This window comes from Protomyctophum bolini, assembly GCF_963924005.1.
Source record: "Protomyctophum bolini genome assembly, chromosome: 6".
Classification (NCBI taxonomy): domain Eukaryota; kingdom Metazoa; phylum Chordata; class Actinopteri; order Myctophiformes; family Myctophidae; genus Protomyctophum; species Protomyctophum bolini.
In genome coordinates this window covers 16,867,194-16,887,872 of record NC_137867.1, presented here as the reverse complement: position 1 = coordinate 16,887,872, position 20,679 = coordinate 16,867,194, and the positions used below count along the sequence as shown (strand labels likewise).

The 20,679-nt window shown below is 42.6% G+C and overlaps 1 protein-coding gene across 3 annotated transcripts in view; it reads right to left on the bottom strand.

Moving 5' to 3' along the window:
- The window catches only part of dmxl1 (Dmx like 1), an 83,298-nt gene extending 63,288 nt beyond the window's left edge, over positions 1-20,010 (bottom strand). For all 3 annotated transcript variants that reach the window (XR_013964292.1, XM_080766903.1, XM_080766904.1), the window contains exons 1-9: positions 19,708-20,010; positions 18,173-18,408; positions 12,113-12,238; positions 10,491-10,568; positions 9,743-9,821; positions 9,160-9,307; positions 8,794-8,860; positions 7,705-7,904; positions 351-555 (exon numbers count right to left, since the gene is read on the bottom strand). Coding sequence is in view for 2 of the 3 variants with exons in the window: in XM_080766903.1 (XP_080623029.1) it covers positions 351-555; positions 7,705-7,904; positions 8,794-8,860; positions 9,160-9,307; positions 9,743-9,821; positions 10,491-10,568; positions 12,113-12,238; positions 18,173-18,256 (987 nt within the window). In the remaining variant the exon portion in view is untranslated. The remainder of the gene's footprint in view (positions 1-350; positions 556-7,704; positions 7,905-8,793; positions 8,861-9,159; positions 9,308-9,742; positions 9,822-10,490; positions 10,569-12,112; positions 12,239-18,172; positions 18,409-19,707) is intronic.
- Between the last annotated feature and the right edge of the window lie 669 nt (positions 20,011-20,679).

Below are 20,679 nucleotides of genomic sequence, written 5' to 3'. Positions count from 1 at the left end.
TAAGGTTGACATATAATCTGTGTTGTGCTTTCAAATTAAATTGCGAGACTTCAGTCAGTGTCATAGCTTAAGTACTGTTACAATATGGGCACCGAAATAGTGCGTTAACAAAAAGGCAAGAAAACAAATGTGTCAAGGACAAGTGGAAATATGCTCTTGAGCTTTTTTGTGTATGCAATTGTTCCTTTGTGCATAATGACCTCAGCCACTGACCCTTAATTGGAGAATGATTCTGCGTCTTCTAAAATGCATTAAGTGTACTTTAAGTTGTTGTTTTAGGAGCCAAATCAGATTATTTTCAATCCAACCTGTGCCATTCAACCGCACTGACAAAAAATGTCGAGACTCACCTCTGAAGGTCGTTCCCCCTGTGTCTTCCCATTAGAGGCATTCTTCCTGCTGGTGCCAGCGGACCGGACCGGATCATTGGGAGGAATGTTGCTGTGGTTGTTATGGAGACCTGACAGGAGGCTGTCGCCCGGCAACAGCGTCTCTGCCCAGAGGCGACACACACTGTCCTTGCAGCAGGTTAGCAGAACATTACACACCGTGCCCCTGTTAGGAGGAGAGGAGAAGGTTACAGGAAGGCGTACGCATAAACAACAAATGTTGAGGCTTTTAGGATGCAAAAATATAGTCATTTACATATTTTAAAAAGTGACGGTGAAAGAAGGAGTGGACATGGTGCTGATGACATCCACTGTTTTTTCACTGTTACTTTTTTCACTATGTAAATCTATTTTTACATCCTAAAAGAGCCAATCACAGTTTATTTGCTGCTTTGCGTTGCATGTCGCCTTGTGCGATTCTGGAAGAGCACCCAGTGTGCCTCAAGTTAAAACAAAAAAATTAAATAAAAGCAGTACAAGCACTCAACATCATCGCTGCATTTCCCCCATTGTATTTAAGAGGGGCTGGGCTAGGAGATCTCTTGAGTGATCAGTTCAGTGCGAGGCTTGAAAGTGAGGGACAGGTGAGTTTCTGGTTGCCTGGTAAGATCAAGACAAAGGCGCTGCAAGCTGTTCTGCTTTGTAGACTGCACAGGAAAAGGCGACACGCCCTGTGTTTTTCAGCCTGCAAACAGTGTCTGGTGTGATCGGCACCTAAGAGCCTGAACACTGTTCTGTGAACCGTTATGTTGACCTCTCAGTCACGGTATATCTATATAATGAAACAACACTATACAGTGCTATGTCCAGGGCTGCACACAACCTTTTTGGTCTAGTACTGCAGAGGAGCACCTGGAGGAGTTACTTGGTGCTCCTAAAATGCGGCGACCCATCTCGCCGGATGGATAAAAGGGGGATGCATGAATAACTTATAGCAAAACGATATTTATTGGATAAGTGGGGACTGGGGAGTCAATGGAGAGTATTGCAACTCTAGATTCATCCAATTATAAAACAAATCTAGAGTTGCAAATTGCAGCTATAGGTCCATGTGTATTCCAGCCCTACTGTATATGCATATTCTATACAAACTTCTTAATACTTCCTAAGGAATGGATAATATGAACATCAAAGCAATATTTAGATACTTTTATTTTTATTTTATTTAAATAGCCGATTTACTAGCTCACAACGTGTTGCAGAGGCGACACGTTGTGAGCTTGCAGATCAGCTATTTGTTTAACATACGACACGTCATACGGCGAAGCATACGTCAGGCTTCCCTTGTTTTTAGCCGAGGCGATGTACACAGTCAACACAGAGTCAGACAGTCACACATGGCTCCTCAGTGCAAAATAAACAGTGTACACTACCCGACTTTATGATAATAAGGGACAGTATGTCGGGACACGCTGTTGTCATGTTGATAAGCTTCATATTGTGCAGCAGCAGCAGTGCCAGTCCGTGAGAGACGGCATCGCACACAAGTTGCATCGCACACAAGTTGCATCGCACACGAGCAACTTGCTCCAGCACCCGGAAAACAAGCCTCCCTCGTTTGACTAAGGAGTGGACGCGTTGTGATTAGCCACAATGGCCAGTGCACTTGTGCAAGACGTGCTGTGATTGGCCAGTAGTAGCTAATTTGAGTGGCAGTCAGTGGGAAATGCTCTCGCCACAGAATGTACTAGTATTCTGGCCATGATAATCATTCTGTGCGGCCCCAGCTGTTGGTACGCAGAAGCGCATCCCGGCGCTTGATTGACAGCGCATTATGAATTTTGCACTGGCGCACCGCTTATGTGCAGCCCTGGCTATGTCTACATAACATGCTATCTAAATTACATAAGTGGAGTCTTTGCATACAACTGTAAGGTCGTCGAGGCTAGGGCGAGTGCTATGGTAAGTGCTACGGGCTAAGATGGAGTCTGGGTTCTAGGTTCGATTCGTGCTCAGGACGCTGTGGGCGTGTCCTCTCCTCCGCGTCATCAGTGTCCATTCCCGAGGTGGGGTTGGCGAAAGGGCCTTTCTGTGTGGAGTTTGCATGTTCTCCCCGTATCTGATTGGGAGTGGGAGTGAGTCTGCAGTTCTGCTTGCAATGGGAAGTGCGTTCCATAGTTTTGAAGCCAGAAGGGAGAAGAGTCTGGGACGTGTGGAGCATTGTCCCGGCGTTTTTAGTGAATGCTCTTCCAGCTTCCCTGCGTTGGCTGATCTGAGCGAGCGGGAGGGTATGTCGGGTTCGATCAAACTTTGAAGATATGGGGTGCCCAAAATGTGTAGGATCTTGGCTTTGAAGGCTATTCAAGATAATGGCAGATACCGTAGAAAACTAGAAACAGGACTAAAATGTGAAATAAAGGGAGTTCATATTTAGTTATTTACGGCATAGAAATAAACATACACGTATATACTGGTAGTACACAGCAGAGATAATAAACACAAACATACACGTAGCTTCTGCATACTGGTAGTACACAGCAGAGAGAATTTGAAAACTGACAGCTAAATCAAACTAGTATGCTTCCTGAATTTGAAGCTTTCAATGTAATGTCGGCAGGTAATATTCAGCTGTAGTCTAAATATTGCTTATTGCAACCACAACAAAAATCACCTCTGATTTTAATGCTTTGTAATGAAACAGGTTTTTCACATAACATCCTCACATGCAGTAGTGTTCCTGTGCCATAAACAATAAATAGAATCTAAAGCATTGGAATCTAATTTGTTCCTGAAATGGCTGTCTGCATGCATTGCAATCACAGGATTTTGCTTAATTTTGTTAGGGATGTATTGCAGCACTATTCCCAACTAGATGTCTTCTTGCAGCCTAAAGCCCAACACACACCGTCTGTGAAGCGGGTGCGCAGCAACGCGGCACAGACGTTGCAGCGCTGCAACGCCTGGAAAATAGAACAGTGGCGTATCGGAAGCGTCAGGCGAGGCGTGAATGCGCGGCAGCGCGCGTCGGACGCCGCCGGTGTGGGATAGGTTCATTGAAAATAACGGAGGCCGCTGCTTTGACGCTGATAGTGATAGCAAGCCGCTCTTTTGAGAGTACAGTACACTGCCCTGTGTTAATTTAACTCGGACTTGTGTCCGCTGATAGCACCATTTAGTATGCATCAATTGCACCCACTATCTGCCTCATCTTGAGGTCAGATTCACAAAAGATATAATATAAACAAACATGTCCATAAAAGGTTTTCAGCAGAGGGCAATTTTCTCTTGTTTTTCCCGACAGTAATTGACAATATTAACTACATATATAAAATAAAATAAACCTCAAATTTGAACCACACTATTTGTTCATGTGGATGTATCTTTGACTGTCACCGGACGGTTTGTGGAGTAGGTGCAGAGGTCTTAGTTATAACCCACCTGAGCACCTTTATTTCTTAAAATTACGCATGTTGCGCAATGAAGCAGCAATAGCCTCACCTTTTCAACTTCATTCATGAAACACATGAGCATAATAAGATTTCATCTTAATGTGTAGGCTACATTATAATGTCTCGAGGAACATAGTGGCATTAATAATTTTCTTTGTCTACTGAATTTGTTGTTCGGTAAGATTCAAATGTAAGTGTTTGGAACGTGTGGGAACTTGGGAAGTTTTAATTAGTCAGTCGTCTACATTTACCACCGGCTTCTGATTATAATATCCATATTAACACCACCATGCACACTCACAGCATCTCATAATGCACAGTGCTTATAGGCAATAACCACTGGTTTCTAAAGTTACCAATAGGATTGTCTGTGCAACCACTTTCTCGCCACTCACAAGAGACATTAGACAAAGTATAGAGAAACACTGGCACATCCTGTCCAGTGACCCCAGTATAGGCCATGTGTTTAGAGACAAACCTGTGTTTGCCCACAAGAGGACTAAGAATTTGAGGGACACACTAGTTAGAGCAGATCTATACAGCCCACCGAAACATTTCTTGTCAACACTTCCCTCTGGTAATTTCCCCCTGTCGCAATTGTACACACTGTAATGCAATGATTAAGAGTGAGTCATTATTACACCCACAATCGGGAAAAAGAATATGCAGTATGCAGGATTTCATGCAGGATTTCATGCAAAACAAAATATGTGGTATACCGTTTGAAATGCCCTTGTGGGCTATGCTATGTGGGGAAAACTATCAGGGAAATCAAAACCAGGTTCTCAGAGCATAAAAGTTCCATTCGGAACAATGATGAGAAATATTCTGTTGCAAGACATTTTAATGCTGTGGGTCATGCAGTCAGCACTTTGAGGTTCCAGGGGATTGAAGTTGTGAATCCCTTAAAAAGAGGGGGTGATAGGGACAGAGCGTTACTCCAAAGGGAGGCCTATTAGATTCATACACTCCAAACAGAGCCTCCCAAAGGTCTTAATGAGGAGCTGTTATTGGGCTGCTTCCTTTAGAGTTTAGCCAGAGTCAGCCAGCCACATTGGCTTATATAAGCCAATTGGCTTATATAAGCCAATGTATATATACTGTATAGCCAATATATATTTCCAAATTCTAATTATTGTACGGTTTAAAAGTTCTGAAATGAGAACGGATACGAGTGATCTGGATTCCAAAGGTCCCCCTCCTTTATCTATATTTAATGTTTTCTATTTATCCATTGTCTTTATACATTTCTAATTTGTTTAATATGCAAAGACTCAAGGTGTGAGTTTATCACTGTCTGCTTAGTGCTTGGTAAAAAAAAAAAAGAATTGCCGTGAGCTTCGTCAGGTGCTAAGCTCACGGCGAAACGCGTTGTGCTAATAAATAAGTTGATGCAGTAAGTTGTCCGTCTCTGTTCCCTGGAGTGTGCATATATATATATATATATATATATATATATACACAGTACGATAGCTCATTGTGATGTATTCATATTTTACTATTTACTTATTTCTGCTCAAATTATTTTTATCCTGTCTTGGTACCATAAATAGTCTTTTTGATACTATGTGTAAGATGATAACAGTAGACACGCGTGTTCAATTACATGCGATTGTATCTCATACAAATAGCACACTTCCTGTTGTCTTGTAGGCCGAAACGTGTACGTTGTCCACTCTCGTCAGAGGTAATACATTCATGTGAAGGACATATAAGTGCTGGCATTTTCTTGATTTCATTCTGTATCTTCGAGCCTTGCACCGTGAAGGATTTTGTTCTAGTGCTGCGGGTTGTCTGCTTCGGCAGTACTTATTTGCTTATAGTCAATTAGACAGCTTATAGTCAATTAGACAGGCACGCTGAAAGGCTGCATTGGATATTCGGACAATGCAGGCTGAAAGCTTCTGCACTGTACACAGAACCATGTATGAAATGCAATTAAAACATATACAAATTCCCATTTAGTGAGAAATATCTGCTGAAAGGCACGTCTGGCATTGCAATTTATTGATCTGGCTACAATTACTGTTGCCATGATCACTGGAAAGTGACAGCTCTTATAAATGCACTTCATAACCAGCTCTCTGAAGATGCCAATATTTTCCCCCTGAACTGAATGTGACCTTTAACGGTGGTGTTTGTGAATTGAACTTTATTCGCAATGAGGCTCATTTGCATACAAAAGTTCAGATTTTCTTTTGCACAAAATGTATGCATATTACCTCATTTGAATGGGCAAATAGCAAAGGAGCCTCAATGCTATTTGCACGCGTTTCTGTTTAGCAGGCACAAAAGCCACAGAATCCCTTGAGAGTGTAAACATGGACCCAAATGTGTAAATATATATACTGTACACACCCTCAGTTACATCAACACTGAGGTTTCTCTTGTGTATAACCCAGCTTTGCAATTACTACTCAGCTCATTAAAAAAAACAAATCACACCCGTGTGAAGTGAGGGGCGCTAATATATCAAAGTCTAACTCATGTTGATTAGGTGATGTAATGGTGATGTAAAACAAACTGTGCAAACATTAAAAGCCATTAACAATAAAGAGACAATATGATGTAAATGACACATGACGTAAAAAAAACAACAACGTTAAACCCGTGTATAGGAGCCCCTCAAAAATACTTAATTTCCAGCCAGCCCTCTTTTTGAAACCGCCTCCTCGCCACTTGCCCTACACACTTGCCCTCGATATGCGCCATATTAAGTGCCATCCGAAACCATGCAGCCTTGAGTGGAAGTGGCTTATAAAGCCCTCAAGAGCGAGTCTATGCCGATCTAGACTCGATTGCCTTGTGCAGCCCTGCTCTCTGTCCGCATGGAAACCGCGACCTACAAATGTAAGTACCAAAACAAATAAACTGCTCCTGAACAACGCTCCAACTGATGTTCACAAGGGCGCTTTATTTACCCCACCGTGAAAAACTATAAATTAAACCACACAAACAAAACACCTTTTAACACAATGATTTATAAACACCATGGATCTATGTATGAAATGTCCTTTGACAATCACGCTGTAATTCCTTTTAAATGTCCATATTAATGCAATCCACATGTCACAAAACACGATGCAATGCAATATAACTGTACAACCAAAATAATAGAACACAATGGCAGGAGGGCGAGTGCATTTCCAAACCGTTTTCTATACCCAGCACCCTAATCAAGCGAACTTGATTCAGCTGGAAGGGCACTTCCTGACGAGGGAACCTCCCGAGAGCACTTCAAGTCAAGGGACTGGATTCAAAAAGGGCCCTAGGCTGTTAATCCAGCCTAATCCAGAACACGGGTTCGAGTCACGATCCTGACGACCTTTGCTGAGTGTCACCTCCCATCCCTCGCCCCATTTCTTGTCACACTACTGTCTACCTCTAGACAGCTCTACTTCTCACCTTGCCACTACAGTACCAGCAATGTTGCCAGACCTTGAATAATGACGTAGCCACCCGGTAACCACCCACTATGGTGGTTACCGGCACTGCACTGAAGACCACGAGAGTCAGGAACCTCGTAGGAAATAATTAACATATTGCATGTTGGTCCTACGAATACAACACTCACTCCAAAACACACTCGCTCCGGGTCAAATGTGGCGACCTCGGAACGGTCGCCACCAGGTATTTGCCCAGCGTAACCTCAGCAAAACCATGCCTAAAACTATCCTTATTCCTGAACTTGGCAATGACAAAAGAACACACAGGGGGGAAAAACCTAGAGTATTATTATTTGAGTGCAGGTCAGGGGACATATGACATTGTGAGCCATCACCATCTTATCTCTGTTAAATATCATAACTGGTGCATTGGTTTGAATAGGTGAATTGCCACATCCCTGTGTTAAGAGTTAAACATATCAGATTCTAATTCATAAATTAAAGTAACTCAAACCAGAAGGCTCAAAATATGTGCCATACCGTGGCATGTACTTGCTAGTCTTCCTCCAGGAGAAGCCGGTGACAGAGCGAGGATGGGCCAAAAAGACAAAGGAGAAGGACAGATCCCATTGGTTGTTAATGCTGTAGCTGCTGCCGCTGGGCTCCGGAGGTGTGAAGAGTCTGGAGATACCAGACTGCCACTTACTGGTGCTGTACCAGACCTTGACGAGGCAGTCGTCCTAAGGGGAAACCAGTGGACAGACAAACGGAGGACATAAAGAACACATACAAATAAGAGGATTTGTGAGGTGAATATTCCCTGGAGATATATACAGAGAAAGGTGTGGCAGTGACGTGCTAATTCAACAGCATGAGTTCACGAATATAAGATCAGATATATTAGTTGATCCCTGGGGAGAAATTCAGGTTCCAATCCATAGCAGCAATAGCAGTAATGTTGAGTTTCGACAATCACCAGAATTCCCCATCCGCATTCCTTTCTGCGAATCCAGCATGCATGCATTGTCTATAGCGAGAAGCCAATTCATTCAACAGCAGGCGTAGTGCAAAAAGATGGATTTAGCCGTGTACTGTATAGTGTTAAATCACACCTGTGTGAAGTGAGGGGCGCCAATATATTAAATTCTAACTCGTGTTGCTATGATTAGGTGATGTAATGGTGATGTAAAACAGTGTCAAAACAAACATTAAATTCTCTTCATTGTTAATGGCATTTAATGTTTGCATTAGGGACAAGGTGACGTAAATTTTCCCTTCATTGTCAATAGTGTTTTTAGAAAACATTGAACTAAAAACAAACATTAAACCTGTATATAGGAGGGGCTAGGGCCCCTAAAAAATGCATGTAGTTGTACAATTAAAAATATATATATTATGAAGGCTAGAATCAATGCAGAAAAACTATTACGGAGCCATTAGTCAAATTAATATCATACAGTATATCATGTTAACTATCTGGACTTGAAATTTAATTCTACAACAGGTCTTAAACAAGGGGTTGGTGGATCTCTACATTGGTATGACCACAGTAATACTGTTTTTATGAGCCTTGTTGTCAGGCTGAGAATAAATGTCTTGAATGGCTCTCTGGGTGCAAAGCCAACGGACCTGTCCAGCAGTAGAAAAGAAATCCCCGTCAGGAGAGAACTTCATCAGATTGATGGGAGAGGCAGTGCTACAGTCAGAAGGAAAATGGAACACGAATACAATCGTTTAGAAAAATAGCAATGCAGTGAATGTACGGTACTCGAACGGTATATACAATATATAGATAGATATAGATATAGAAAAGTTTATAGAAAGTTTAAACCGATATTTAGAACCAATAACTGACTTGAAATTGCTCCTGTAGGTTAACCGAATAATCGAAAAGCACAAACAATAGCCAATTTACAATTTCGGATCAGCTATATTGAAGTCCCGTTGGCCAGCGATTTGCGGACATTTTTCAAGTGTGTGGTCGTGTGGTCTTACTTGCAGTGCCAGATACACCTCCAGGCAGACTGAGAGGAGTCACCAATGGTCATCTCAGTCTGCTGCTCAGCCTCCTCGCACACCTCCTCTGCCCCGCCACCATTACACCACAACTGGAGGCTACTAGAGCCTGTTAAGAGATGGCTGCCTGGAAGAACCAATCACATAACCACAGTCACGTGAGATTGGCCATTTGGTCATATTTGCAAGTGGTACAAAACAAATATAATGACAAGTCCAAAGTAGGGACACCAGGTTGAAAGTTGTTTAAATATAGGGGGGCATAGAATGTTTCTGTATTGGTAAATGAACGCACCATTTCTATATAGTTGTATATGAAGCAGTAATAATGTGTAGTTGTCACAAACTCCCAAGGCACACATAAAGCTTAGAGGTGCTTTTTCAGCATGTGTGCAGACTCTTCTTTTTGATATTTCGGTTTGTCTTGCACATGGGCCACGGATGTGCGTGCCCTACCTTCTTCACACCTGGACCTGTCTCATGGCAGACCGTTGCAGTATAGTATGACTGTGTTGTAGCTTTGTGTTGTACTACACAAGGTGTGCTCCTCGTTCAAATGTACCTGTAGGGTGCCAGGCCAGGTTCCGCACTGTAGATTGCAAAGCAAACTGCCCAGTCTTCTGCCACTGGTAGTTCAGCTTCTGTTCACAATAAACAAAAAGAGAAGTCTCAATGACAACATAAAATAAACATCCTTCATCATAAATAAGATGGTACGAGAGCTAACTAATTTCTTTCATATCAGGAGGTATGACGATTGTCTGTGTGAACCTCCTGCTCTCATGTGAATCACATGACATCATGCATGATCCTCAAGCTGTGTCTGAGATGTCTATCATCTTTCCATTCCACGTGACTGTTCCCTGACTTCTCTTGCAGGACCAATGTCATAAACATGAGACTTCTGAAAAGACCTATCGATATAAGATCATTCCATTGGGGTGTTAAAAGGGGTATTTCACTTGAAAACCCATTGCTTTTGTTGTTTGGTTAAATATTTAGATACTATTATATGAATTTTATCAGACATGCCCCCCTCCAATTATAAACCCATTTAAACAAGACTTTTACCATGTTAAACCATTTGAAAACATATGTCACCGTTTGTTTTTTTCTGATTCTTTTTTTCTGTTACTCGTATAGGAAATTATGAATACATTCTTGAAACTTGAGCCTTTACTGTGGTGGTCAAGGTTGAGCTGCAACTGAAAGGTCAATGAAAAGTGCTGAATGAAGAAAAAGGGTCTCGTTTTCTGGGCTAATGTGAAGACATGCATGACTGATTGTGGACTTAACAGTTGGCTACTCACTGTCGACGGCCCCTCCTTCACATCTTGGCGATGAACAGGCTCAAAAACACACACAATGCTTCCATAGGAAGCTGCAATCTGTCAGCAGAACAAAACATACATTATAGCTGGGGTTTGAAGTTAACCATACATTTTTACAATTTGTAAAGCATGTCTCTGTGATTACTTCTACATATTTAAGACAAAACTGAAAAAACTTCTCAAACCAGTATGTCTTGTTTCAGAAAGGTCATACTCAGGAGTCAGGACTGGCTACTGAACTTGAATTACTTGACAAGGGGCCAATAATATCGTGTGATTGCCATTCGTTTAATCCTTTGTTGAGTCAGCATTGCTGTGATTGCAGCTTGTACTCCTCCCATTAACACATTGGCTCCGTGCTGCAAGGCCAGTGCCAGTAGCCACTGTCACTATGGTAAACAGACTGGATGACTAAAATGCCTGGATAGAAATAATTATTCTAAAAAAGGCCTGGGACCTGGCTGGATAATACAAGTTGTGTGTAATGAGGTAAATAATATGCCAGCTGTCAAGGATGCTGAATGCCAGGAACGAATGAGACAGACACTTTGACTTACACATGCATGTGTACCGTACATGTGCACCACAGATAAGAAGAATATCACACCCGTGTGAAGTGAGGGGCACCCACTGTATTTATATCGGCCACATGACATCTTATGGACTGCCATTCAGTGCTGTAAACAAACATTAAATTCCATAGACTATATAATATATAGCAAATGATTTACAGAAAATGATTTACATGCTCACCTCTAAACAAACATTGAAATATCCTCAAAGTCCATAGACTTGGCTGGCAAAACTTTACGTCATAAGTGCTCTAAAACATTGTAAGATCCTCACAGTCCATAGACTTGGATGCCATATGATGTAATCTTCAAAAGCCATGCATTGGACGAGCTAGGGCCCCTCAAAAAAGGCACGCACAGGACTTAGTGCAGACAGACTATGACTCAGAGTCAGAGCATTGTGACATACATTAGGAAAATACATTGTTTCTTCTACACAGGATGACTTGACTACAGGCTTCAGAAGATTTTTATAGTTTTCCATTTTGGAGAAGTAGAGGGTGATACATTGGCAGCTGAAAGCATTCGCTCTCTTTTCCCCACCTTGGCACATTTGTCTCTTTCCACTTTATCTGTATTACAGCTTGACGTGTGGGTTTCATGGTCGATTCTATCAGACCTGTTGACAGCAGTGCAGCGATTCAGGCCGTAAAATAACTAATCATGTAGACTCTGGCCCATATTTAGCTTAGATAGCTTATAATGCAGCCTGATTTGAAAAGGACACTGGGCATTGATTGCAGCGAAATGCAGTGGTAAATGTTTGGTCCGGCGCTGTTGTTTGACGTGCCTACCCCATAGGTAGCGTCAACACATATTTTTGAATGGCCGTGGATAGCGATTCAGGGGCTGAAGCCAGGCTAACATCTGACAACTTCGATAAGACAAATAACAGGACTGGGGCAGCCATGAGTTTAACTTTGAATTGAACAAGCATCAACATTACATGATTTGACCATTGACCAATATATATTTTAATTATCAATTAATTGGCAACACAAAATGTACCTGGGAAGTGATTGTCCTTACCTGTGCTCCCTGTAGGGGGCAGTCCACGCAGCCCACCTGAATGTTGCCATGCTTGGCCCCCGGGATGATCTGCAGACGCTCAAAGTCGCTGTCCAAAATCACAACATCACAGCCCGATGCGTAGGCCTGTCACATGACAGGAGAAAAGACAAGCAGTTGGAGCAGTGTCTACCAAACACAGGTCTGTGGCATTTTAGATCCCCGTTTTTAGAAGTGGCGATCTGCTGATCTAGGAATATACAACGCTCCGCATCACGAGGGCCGTTGCGAGCTTGTGTCTTGTAGATAAGCTATATTCATTATTTTCGACAGGGCTTAAAGGGATATTTGACTTTTAAAAAAAAACATTTTATCGTCTACTCAGGCTTTTGCGAGTACCCCAGACCGTTTGTAAGTTGCTCGATTCAGTATTCAAATTTTATTTGTAACCATGATAGATCAAAAACACCTGCTCTTGGTTCTGGTGATGTGGGTGTGGGGGGTGTGTGTGTGTGTGTGTGTGTGTGTGTGTGTTAAAAATAAATGAAAAAAACACAGCCCCTCAAGTATTAGGAGGGCAGTACGAGTTGTGTTTTTGATGAATCCATCTTAAAATAGAGTTTGAAGTTACAATGGGTTTGTATAGGAAGTGGGCGTGTCAGCTAAAATTAAATACTGAATCAAGCAACTTAAAAACTGTCCTGGGTGCTCCCAAAAGCCTGAGTACACGATAAAAGGACCCAAATTCTGTTTTAAAACATCCCTTTTTTTGGTACATTTGGGTATATGGGGAATAGACCCTTTTGGGTCTCGAGCTGGACACGTTTGGGAAGCCCTGGGTTGGAGGACAGGGATGACATGGACATGTGAGAGCGGACAAGCCTTGGACTAATGAGTGACCCCGGGTCCAGTGTCACGACATCATCACACACATACCATCATAATGATAGCTGTGGAGTGCTAGTACGGCAAGATAAGATATGCATTCCATTCTGAATTTCTGTAGTTCTGTGTGAAGGGTAGGTGGGTGGGCGGGGAGGGGTGACCCATCATCAATGGGCTGTAATTCACTGTGACTATCCAGAGATCTAGCCTTTGCCTCCTTCACTAGAGGATGGAGGGACAGAAATAGTTGTGCTATTGATCCAGTCAGTGAGAATGACGGCCCATTGGGAACAGTGTCAGATTCTGTCCACCACAATGTGCAAAGTCAGTCCGTCGCTCACAGTTACTTCACATCAAGATTTAGTTCAAGGTTTGTTGTTATTTTGAGTACAGGTACATAAGAGTCAAAAAAAAGATTTTGTAATAAAACATTGTAGCAGCATTAATAACAAGAATAAACATATCTCTGCTGTCGGGAGGAAACCACCCAACTAAAAAATAAAAATCAGGAAATTAAAAATATGCATTTTTCACGAAATTAAGAAAACCGTATTTTAAAAAGTATGCTCAAAGTTGGTGTTGTGACTTTATTGTCAATAACGTACCACAGACGAAAAACAGTCTAAGTCCAAATTTCATTCTGACCCCTCCACGAAAAGGCCTTGTTGTCCTGAACCCGTATCCATCATTTATACATTATGGATCAATAGTGTGGACTTAGACTGTTTTTCGTCTGTGGCTTTCATTTCATGAGAGGGAGAGAGGTGGTGGAGTTAGCTGCTTTAGCAGACAGTTGGAAGGTCCAATTTAAGAGGTTTTGTCCACTTTACTACTTTCCATTGGTTCAATATTTTTCGAAACACAGACCTAGAGGGTGTTCAATAGCACTGATTTATGCACAAAAAATGTAGTTATGAGGTTTCCTCCCGACAGCAATGATATATAACAAACATATCGTCACCTTATTAAACTAATTGCCTAAATCATTTTTTCAAGGTTTTCAGGAAACACAAAAAACTGTGCCAAATGTAGAATATATTATATTTCTTAATTATTTCAATTCCAAAAACTATGAAAAAATATGACTATTGACATACAAATAAAGGTGTATGTCAATCATGTAACATGGAAGGATAAAATGACTTAGGCCAATATCTGAACATATCTATTTTAACTTAGGCAATTATAAACGTTATTTAGGCCAAATTACTTCTGCGGTAAGTGACTTAGGCAAAATGTTTTATTCCAATTATTTTTAATAGACCATGGTTTAGGGTCAGCCACAGAGTGTTTAAAATAATATCATAGCACAAAGACATTTGACACTGAAGGGGAGTGAATAGGAGTGAATGGGAGTGAATTTGGAGTGAATGGGAGTGAATGGGACTGAATGGGAGGTACTGTTACTATGGAACTGAATGGGAGTGAATGGGACTGTATGGGAGTGAATGGGAGGTACTGTTACTATGGGTCTGATACTATGGGACTGAATGGGAGTGAATGGGAGTGATTGGGACTGAATGGGACTGAATGGGAGGTACTGTTACTATGGGACTGATACTATGGGAGTGAACAGGACTGAATGGGAGTGACAGTCCCATAGTAAACAGTACCTCCCATTCACTCCCACTCACTCCCATTCCTCCCATTCAGTCCCATTCACTCACATTCAGTCACATTCACTCCCTTTCACTCTGAATGGGAGTGAATGGGAGTGACAGTCCCATAGTAACGCTACCTCCCATTCACTCCCTTTCACTCTGAATGGGAGTGAATGGGAGTGACAGTCCTATAGTAACAGTACCTCCCATTCACTCCGATTCTCACTTTTATTCACTCCCATTCAGTCACATAGTAACAGTACACCCCATTCACTCCCATCGTATCAGTCCCATAGTAACAGTACCTCCCATTCAGTCCCATAGTATCAGTCCCATAGTAACAATACCTCCCATTCACTCCCATGCACTCCCATAGTATCAGTCCCATAGTAACAGTACCTCCCATTCAGTCCCATTCAGTCCCATTCACTCCCATAGTATCAGTAACTCCCATTCACTCCCATAGTAACAGTACCTCCCATGCACTCCCATGCACTCCCATAGTATCAGTCCCATAACTAAAAAACATTGCATGGATGCACCTGGGACGTATCCTCAGTGATGTATCCTGAGTTCAACAGGGTTTCGGGTCTCTCAACATCATACCCCTCACTCAGGTGACCCAGCCGGGGTTGATCAAGTCCCGACTTACGTCCCAGTAGCTACCCTCAATCAGTCCCACTAGGAAAAAACCAGGGGCACACAATCCGTTGGAACTATTCCAGAACTACTCTGCCAGGGCTGGGAGGTACACTTCTGGCACATGGAGGGACTAGGCTCTGTGGGTTGTCTCCTGGCCGGGCCCCTCCTACGTCTCACCAGGTCCACTCCTGCTCTCACCAGGAGTAGAGCGAGGACCTGTGCGTTGCACCAGAGTCCCAGCACCAGACAGTTCATTCAGGAGTGGTGGGCAATGGTTCCGCAGGGTCATGGTGCTGCGGTTCCGCTTGCTGCTTGCATGGCCCTCCCAAAGGCCTCAACGAGGGTTGTTGGACTTCATCCTCACGGAGGACACAGGCTGGGGCGCAACCCATACTGCTCACCCGGGTGCTGTCTACATTCCGGCTGTCACCCGTCTCTCCGGTGTCACCAGACTATACCTGGTTGTCACATAGTCTATTCCTATGAGTCACTATAAATAGAAGAACTATAACTAAAAAACATCGCATGGATGCACCTGGGATGTATCCTCAGTGATGTATCCTGAGGTCAACAGGGTTTCAGGTCTCTCAACATCATACCCCTCACTTAGGCGACCCAGCCGGGAGTGATCAAGTCCCGACTTACGTCCCAGTAGCTACCCTCAATCAGTCCCACTAGGGAAAAACCAGTGGCACACAATCCGTTGGAACTACTCCAGAACTACTCTGCCAAGGCTGGGACGTACACTTCTGGCACATGGAGGGACTAGGCTCTGTGGGTTGTCTCCTGGCCGGGTACTGTTACCCATAGTAACAGTACCTCCCTTTCACTCCCATTCAGTCCCATTCACTCCCATAGTATCAGTCCCATAGTAACAGTACCTCCCATGCACTCCCATAGTATCAGTCCCATAGTAACAGTACCTCCCATTCACTCCCATTCAGTCCCATGCACTCCCATTCAGTCCCATTCACTCCCATAGTATCAGTCCCATAGTAACAGTACCTCCCTTTCAGTCCCATTCAGTCCCATTCACTCCCATAGTATCAGTCCCATAGTAACAGTACCTCCCTTTCACTCCCATTCAGTCCCATGCACTCCCATAGTATCAGTCCCATAGTAACAGTACCTCCCTTTCACTCCCATTCACTCCCATTCTATCAGTCCCATAGTAACAGTAGGCCTACCTCCCATTCAGTCCCATTCACTCCCATTTTGAAAGGTGTGTTAAAATGGCCTAAGTCACATTTTATTATGACTTAGGCAAAATAATATGGCCTAAGTCTCCCTCTTGACATAGGCCATTGTTTTAATAGGGTGTAACAGGAAGGCCTTTTACATTAGGGCTTGGGCGAGTTTACCAGAGGTGGCCAGCATCACCAGGTGGTGATTTAGGCAAAAAAAAAAAATTGGCAAAAAATGACTTAGGCAATTAGTTTAATAAGGTGACGATATGTAACAAGAAAATTTACCAAAAAAAACATACTGTATATTCCACAGTTGCCCTAAATCTAAGTGATTATTCAAATCACTTACGTCGTGGAAAATAATCATATATTGTTCATGCATAAGATAAGCGCATAAACCCAAGTTTATTCTGAAGAATATCAAGCATATTTCCCTCAAGGCTTCAGCCTTGCATGTCCTCTCACTCAGCCCATCTCACCCCAAAAGATGTATCTTACAGTCACTTTATAAATACAGTATATAATAAGAGACATGCAAGCAGGACAGCAGAACCATGACAAAGACAACAATAGTGTTATTACTGTCAGACCGCCTGCCCTGAATTTGTCACCAACAAACCTGCTGACACTTTGGTCAGAACAAAATATTCACTTGAGGCATTGGTCAAAAGGGTTGATTGAATCAAGACAAATATCGCTGAGCTCTGTGCTAAGGACACTACTTTCAACCTGCAACTTACAGTTACATGCCGATTCCACGTTGTTAACATACAGTAAATGAAGAATAGTCACATGCACACTAGAATGCTTCGTTGTGAGACCCCACAGTCCACTGGGAGGGAAGAGGACAGGGTACCATTCACCTCAACTACCTGTTCTCTTCCCTCCAGGTAAGAACTCGGTTAGATCTTCAAAACCAAAGCCATCAGCGTATTCAACAAGATAGAATGGTTAAAAGTGACAAACGCTTTCTGTATGTCCATTGTCCAACCTAACGTATTTTCCCACGTCTACCTCACATTTGATATAATCCGGCAAGTACAGTATTGGCTAACACTTCTGTCCTGAAGTCCTGTTCCACACAGCAACATCCTCAGCATTAATGTTATGCTGAATGTAGAAAATGTACCCAAATTAAAAGTACCCGTAAATTAAAGCTACAGCCATTAACTTTCCTGTCCTACCTGGGATTCGTACCCAGAATTCACACCCGGGTCCCAAAAGCAAGGGCGCTTTGTTTTTTCCACCACTACTCTAATAGAGCCTGCTTGCTCAGGGGGAGAAATTTAGGTCAAACCAGACCACAGAATATAAGAGAAGAGCAGGGACTTTTACACTGGGTTATTTTAACATGTTATCTGCCTTGATTGACAACACAAGTTTACAAAGCAAATGATAAATTCCCAGGTGCTGGACAGAACACAATTAAAATAGAAATATAGAGTCCGCGGCACACTCTGATTTGCACTCCCAAAGTGGATTTATTCAATTACCACTAGGGTGACATTTTGAGCATCTCCACTCTTCCAAAGAGGAAGAGAGACACTCGAAATGTCACCAATAAATTAAATATACTCTGGGAGCATGATCTAGTGTGTTTGTAGACTATACTTACTTCAATTGATTAACACACTGCCACAGCATCATACACTCCAATATCAGCAAAGTTTTTATTCAGGGTCAAACTAGCAGACAATGAGCAACACATGATGCACCTACCATATAAAGACAGTGGGGAAACATTTCCAGATCATGGAATAACTTACCGTGAATGGCACATTGTTGACACTCCCCACAGAGAAGCTGTCCCCTGGGTTGACGGCCCCGGTGAGGACCTGATGGAGATTCATGGCTCTTGTTGTTTGCCTGTTATTCTCCTTCCCTCCTGCCTCACAGTACCCTCCTCCTACTCCAGGTGAGTTTGCTTGGAAACCAGTGTAACATTGATGCGGTCATTGTGACATGTAGGCTGTGATTTCACTACAGTAGCCCTGCAGGCTTTCTGAAGGGAAGACGCAGAGAGACAAGCAGAAAGATATGTAAGATCAATTAAGATGGAGAGAAACAGACATGAAGACACAAGACAGCTTGGGATTGACTTTATAGAATTTCATATATAAATTGAAAATGTATTTAACACTCAACACTAGTAGTAAGCTCATGAAAAGGAAACCGCAGAGCAGACAACTGACCCATAATAACCTCTATGCCACATTTATGCTGCCCAACATATTACACCTGCAGTACATGAACGTTTCCTTATCTGCCCCAGCCTGAGTGGATTTACCAAAATATTAGTACTACTGACTGTATAATGATGATAGGGATCATTTGTTAGCCTCAGGGTGGACTTACATGCCAACTACAGCACTGAGGATAGATACACCAACCAGTAAAAAGACAGTGTACATTTCAAGGCTATGTAAATTAGGAACCAGCAACAATAGGATTTTTCCAATTTCAGGGTGTGAGCAGAATCTCTTGGGTCCTTAAGCTGGGTGGGTTTACAATAGCCCATTATTATACAAATGGGAACAGGTTCTGTCAGTCAGTGATCCAAATGGGTCAGCGCAGCAGAATGCTATTAACTCAACTCCAATGCTGCTGGTTTAGTCGGCTAATCCACTTTAATGTTACTGCTGCTAGGCTTTATTCTGAAATCGCTTAACCGTGCAGTCCCAGCACAGGTAGGGGGGCGATTAATGTCATCTGTCACAGTAAACTAAATCAATCTGTAACTTATGACACACATGACACATCTGATTCTGAATGCATCATTGTGGAGCAAGGCAAGCTACCAGAATATGCTAGCTGTCAGTTAGCACTGCTTGAGCAGTGTGTCTGTCAGCAATGATACTGAAAAATTACACACATTCACTTATCATATCAGCAACGCAGAAATCAGGCCCATTAAATGTCACAGTTTGGCCTACATTCAGTTACACATTGCAGTATCCGTCCGATTGTAAACTGGACAATATTGATGCTCTGTTCCGTGTCGTTCCGTGTGGCAACTCACGTGATACCGCAGCAACACGGTGCCACAATGTCAATGTCAATTGTGGATCACAACAACTGGATCACGTAATGTCAGCACGTCAGATGAATTGTCTCAGTACATGACTTTAAACATACTACTGTCAATCTGAACGAAAGGCATATCGAGTGCTTTCAGGTCAATACATCGTTAAGCTAACTTGTACTGTCAAGTGTAAAGTTGAATTTAGCCCACGGTGTGGCCACAACCATAACAAATGTAACACATGCTACTGATGACCAGTATACGCAGGTATAAACTTACCTCGTACTCTTGTTAAATATGTCCCGTTACTCTTTTTGTAGCGTTGCCTGGCGAATATAGCTCTTTAGTTACTTGCAGTCTTTCCAGCTAACTAGCGATAGCACACATAGCTTGAAGCTTCAGTTATTATAGCTCGTTAGCTTAGAAGAACAAACAAAACAGCTAGAAAAAGCTAAGAGCATTATAATTGTGTCAAATTGTCAATGTCGCCACGCTGATATACAGCGGCTACAGTTCTGAATGCAAATCACAACAGGGAGTCCCAAAGTTAGCAAATACAAGAGCCCATATCCTGCTGTACGGTATCTGTTCCTTACGTTGGAGATGTGTCACGATGACGACTGTTTAGGTGCAGTGCATTGTGGTACTTGTAGTAACAACATGAAAGCAGGTGAGGTGAACTGTTGGGTGATTGGCTGCATAACAGGCTCTGATGAGCTAGGATGATCTCTGCTACTTTATATGCAATTTTAAGTTGCTTTATTATTAATATTTGTATTACATTACTACTATATAGACAAACAAACCATGTAGATACTGTATTATAGGCTAGTAATAATAACCAGTAAGACGGCGCCTGAGGGCGAGAAGAAGGGCGAGGTTGCGTGTACAGCTGGCCATATATGGAGCGTGTCTTGAGTGTACAGGGTGTGATCCATCAACATATGGAATGTCAAAACCGGTCAGCTCCATATATGGAGATCTAAGGGTGGCAGCGGGGGCAGTGTCTTGAATGTACAGGGTTTGATGAGGGCCCAGGTAGGGCCGGGCCTTAATTTTCGGGCCTGTTGAGAACTCTAGTTTTCGCCGGCTGCCAGGCATGGCTGCCCAAATAACTTTGGGGCAGGCTTGTCTAGAGTTTAAATGGACAGGTATCAGTCAAAAGGGAGACATCGAAGAGGAAGGATGGGGAACGATCAACTATGTGTCTGACATACTGTATATCCATATACTATAATATTGGTGACATCA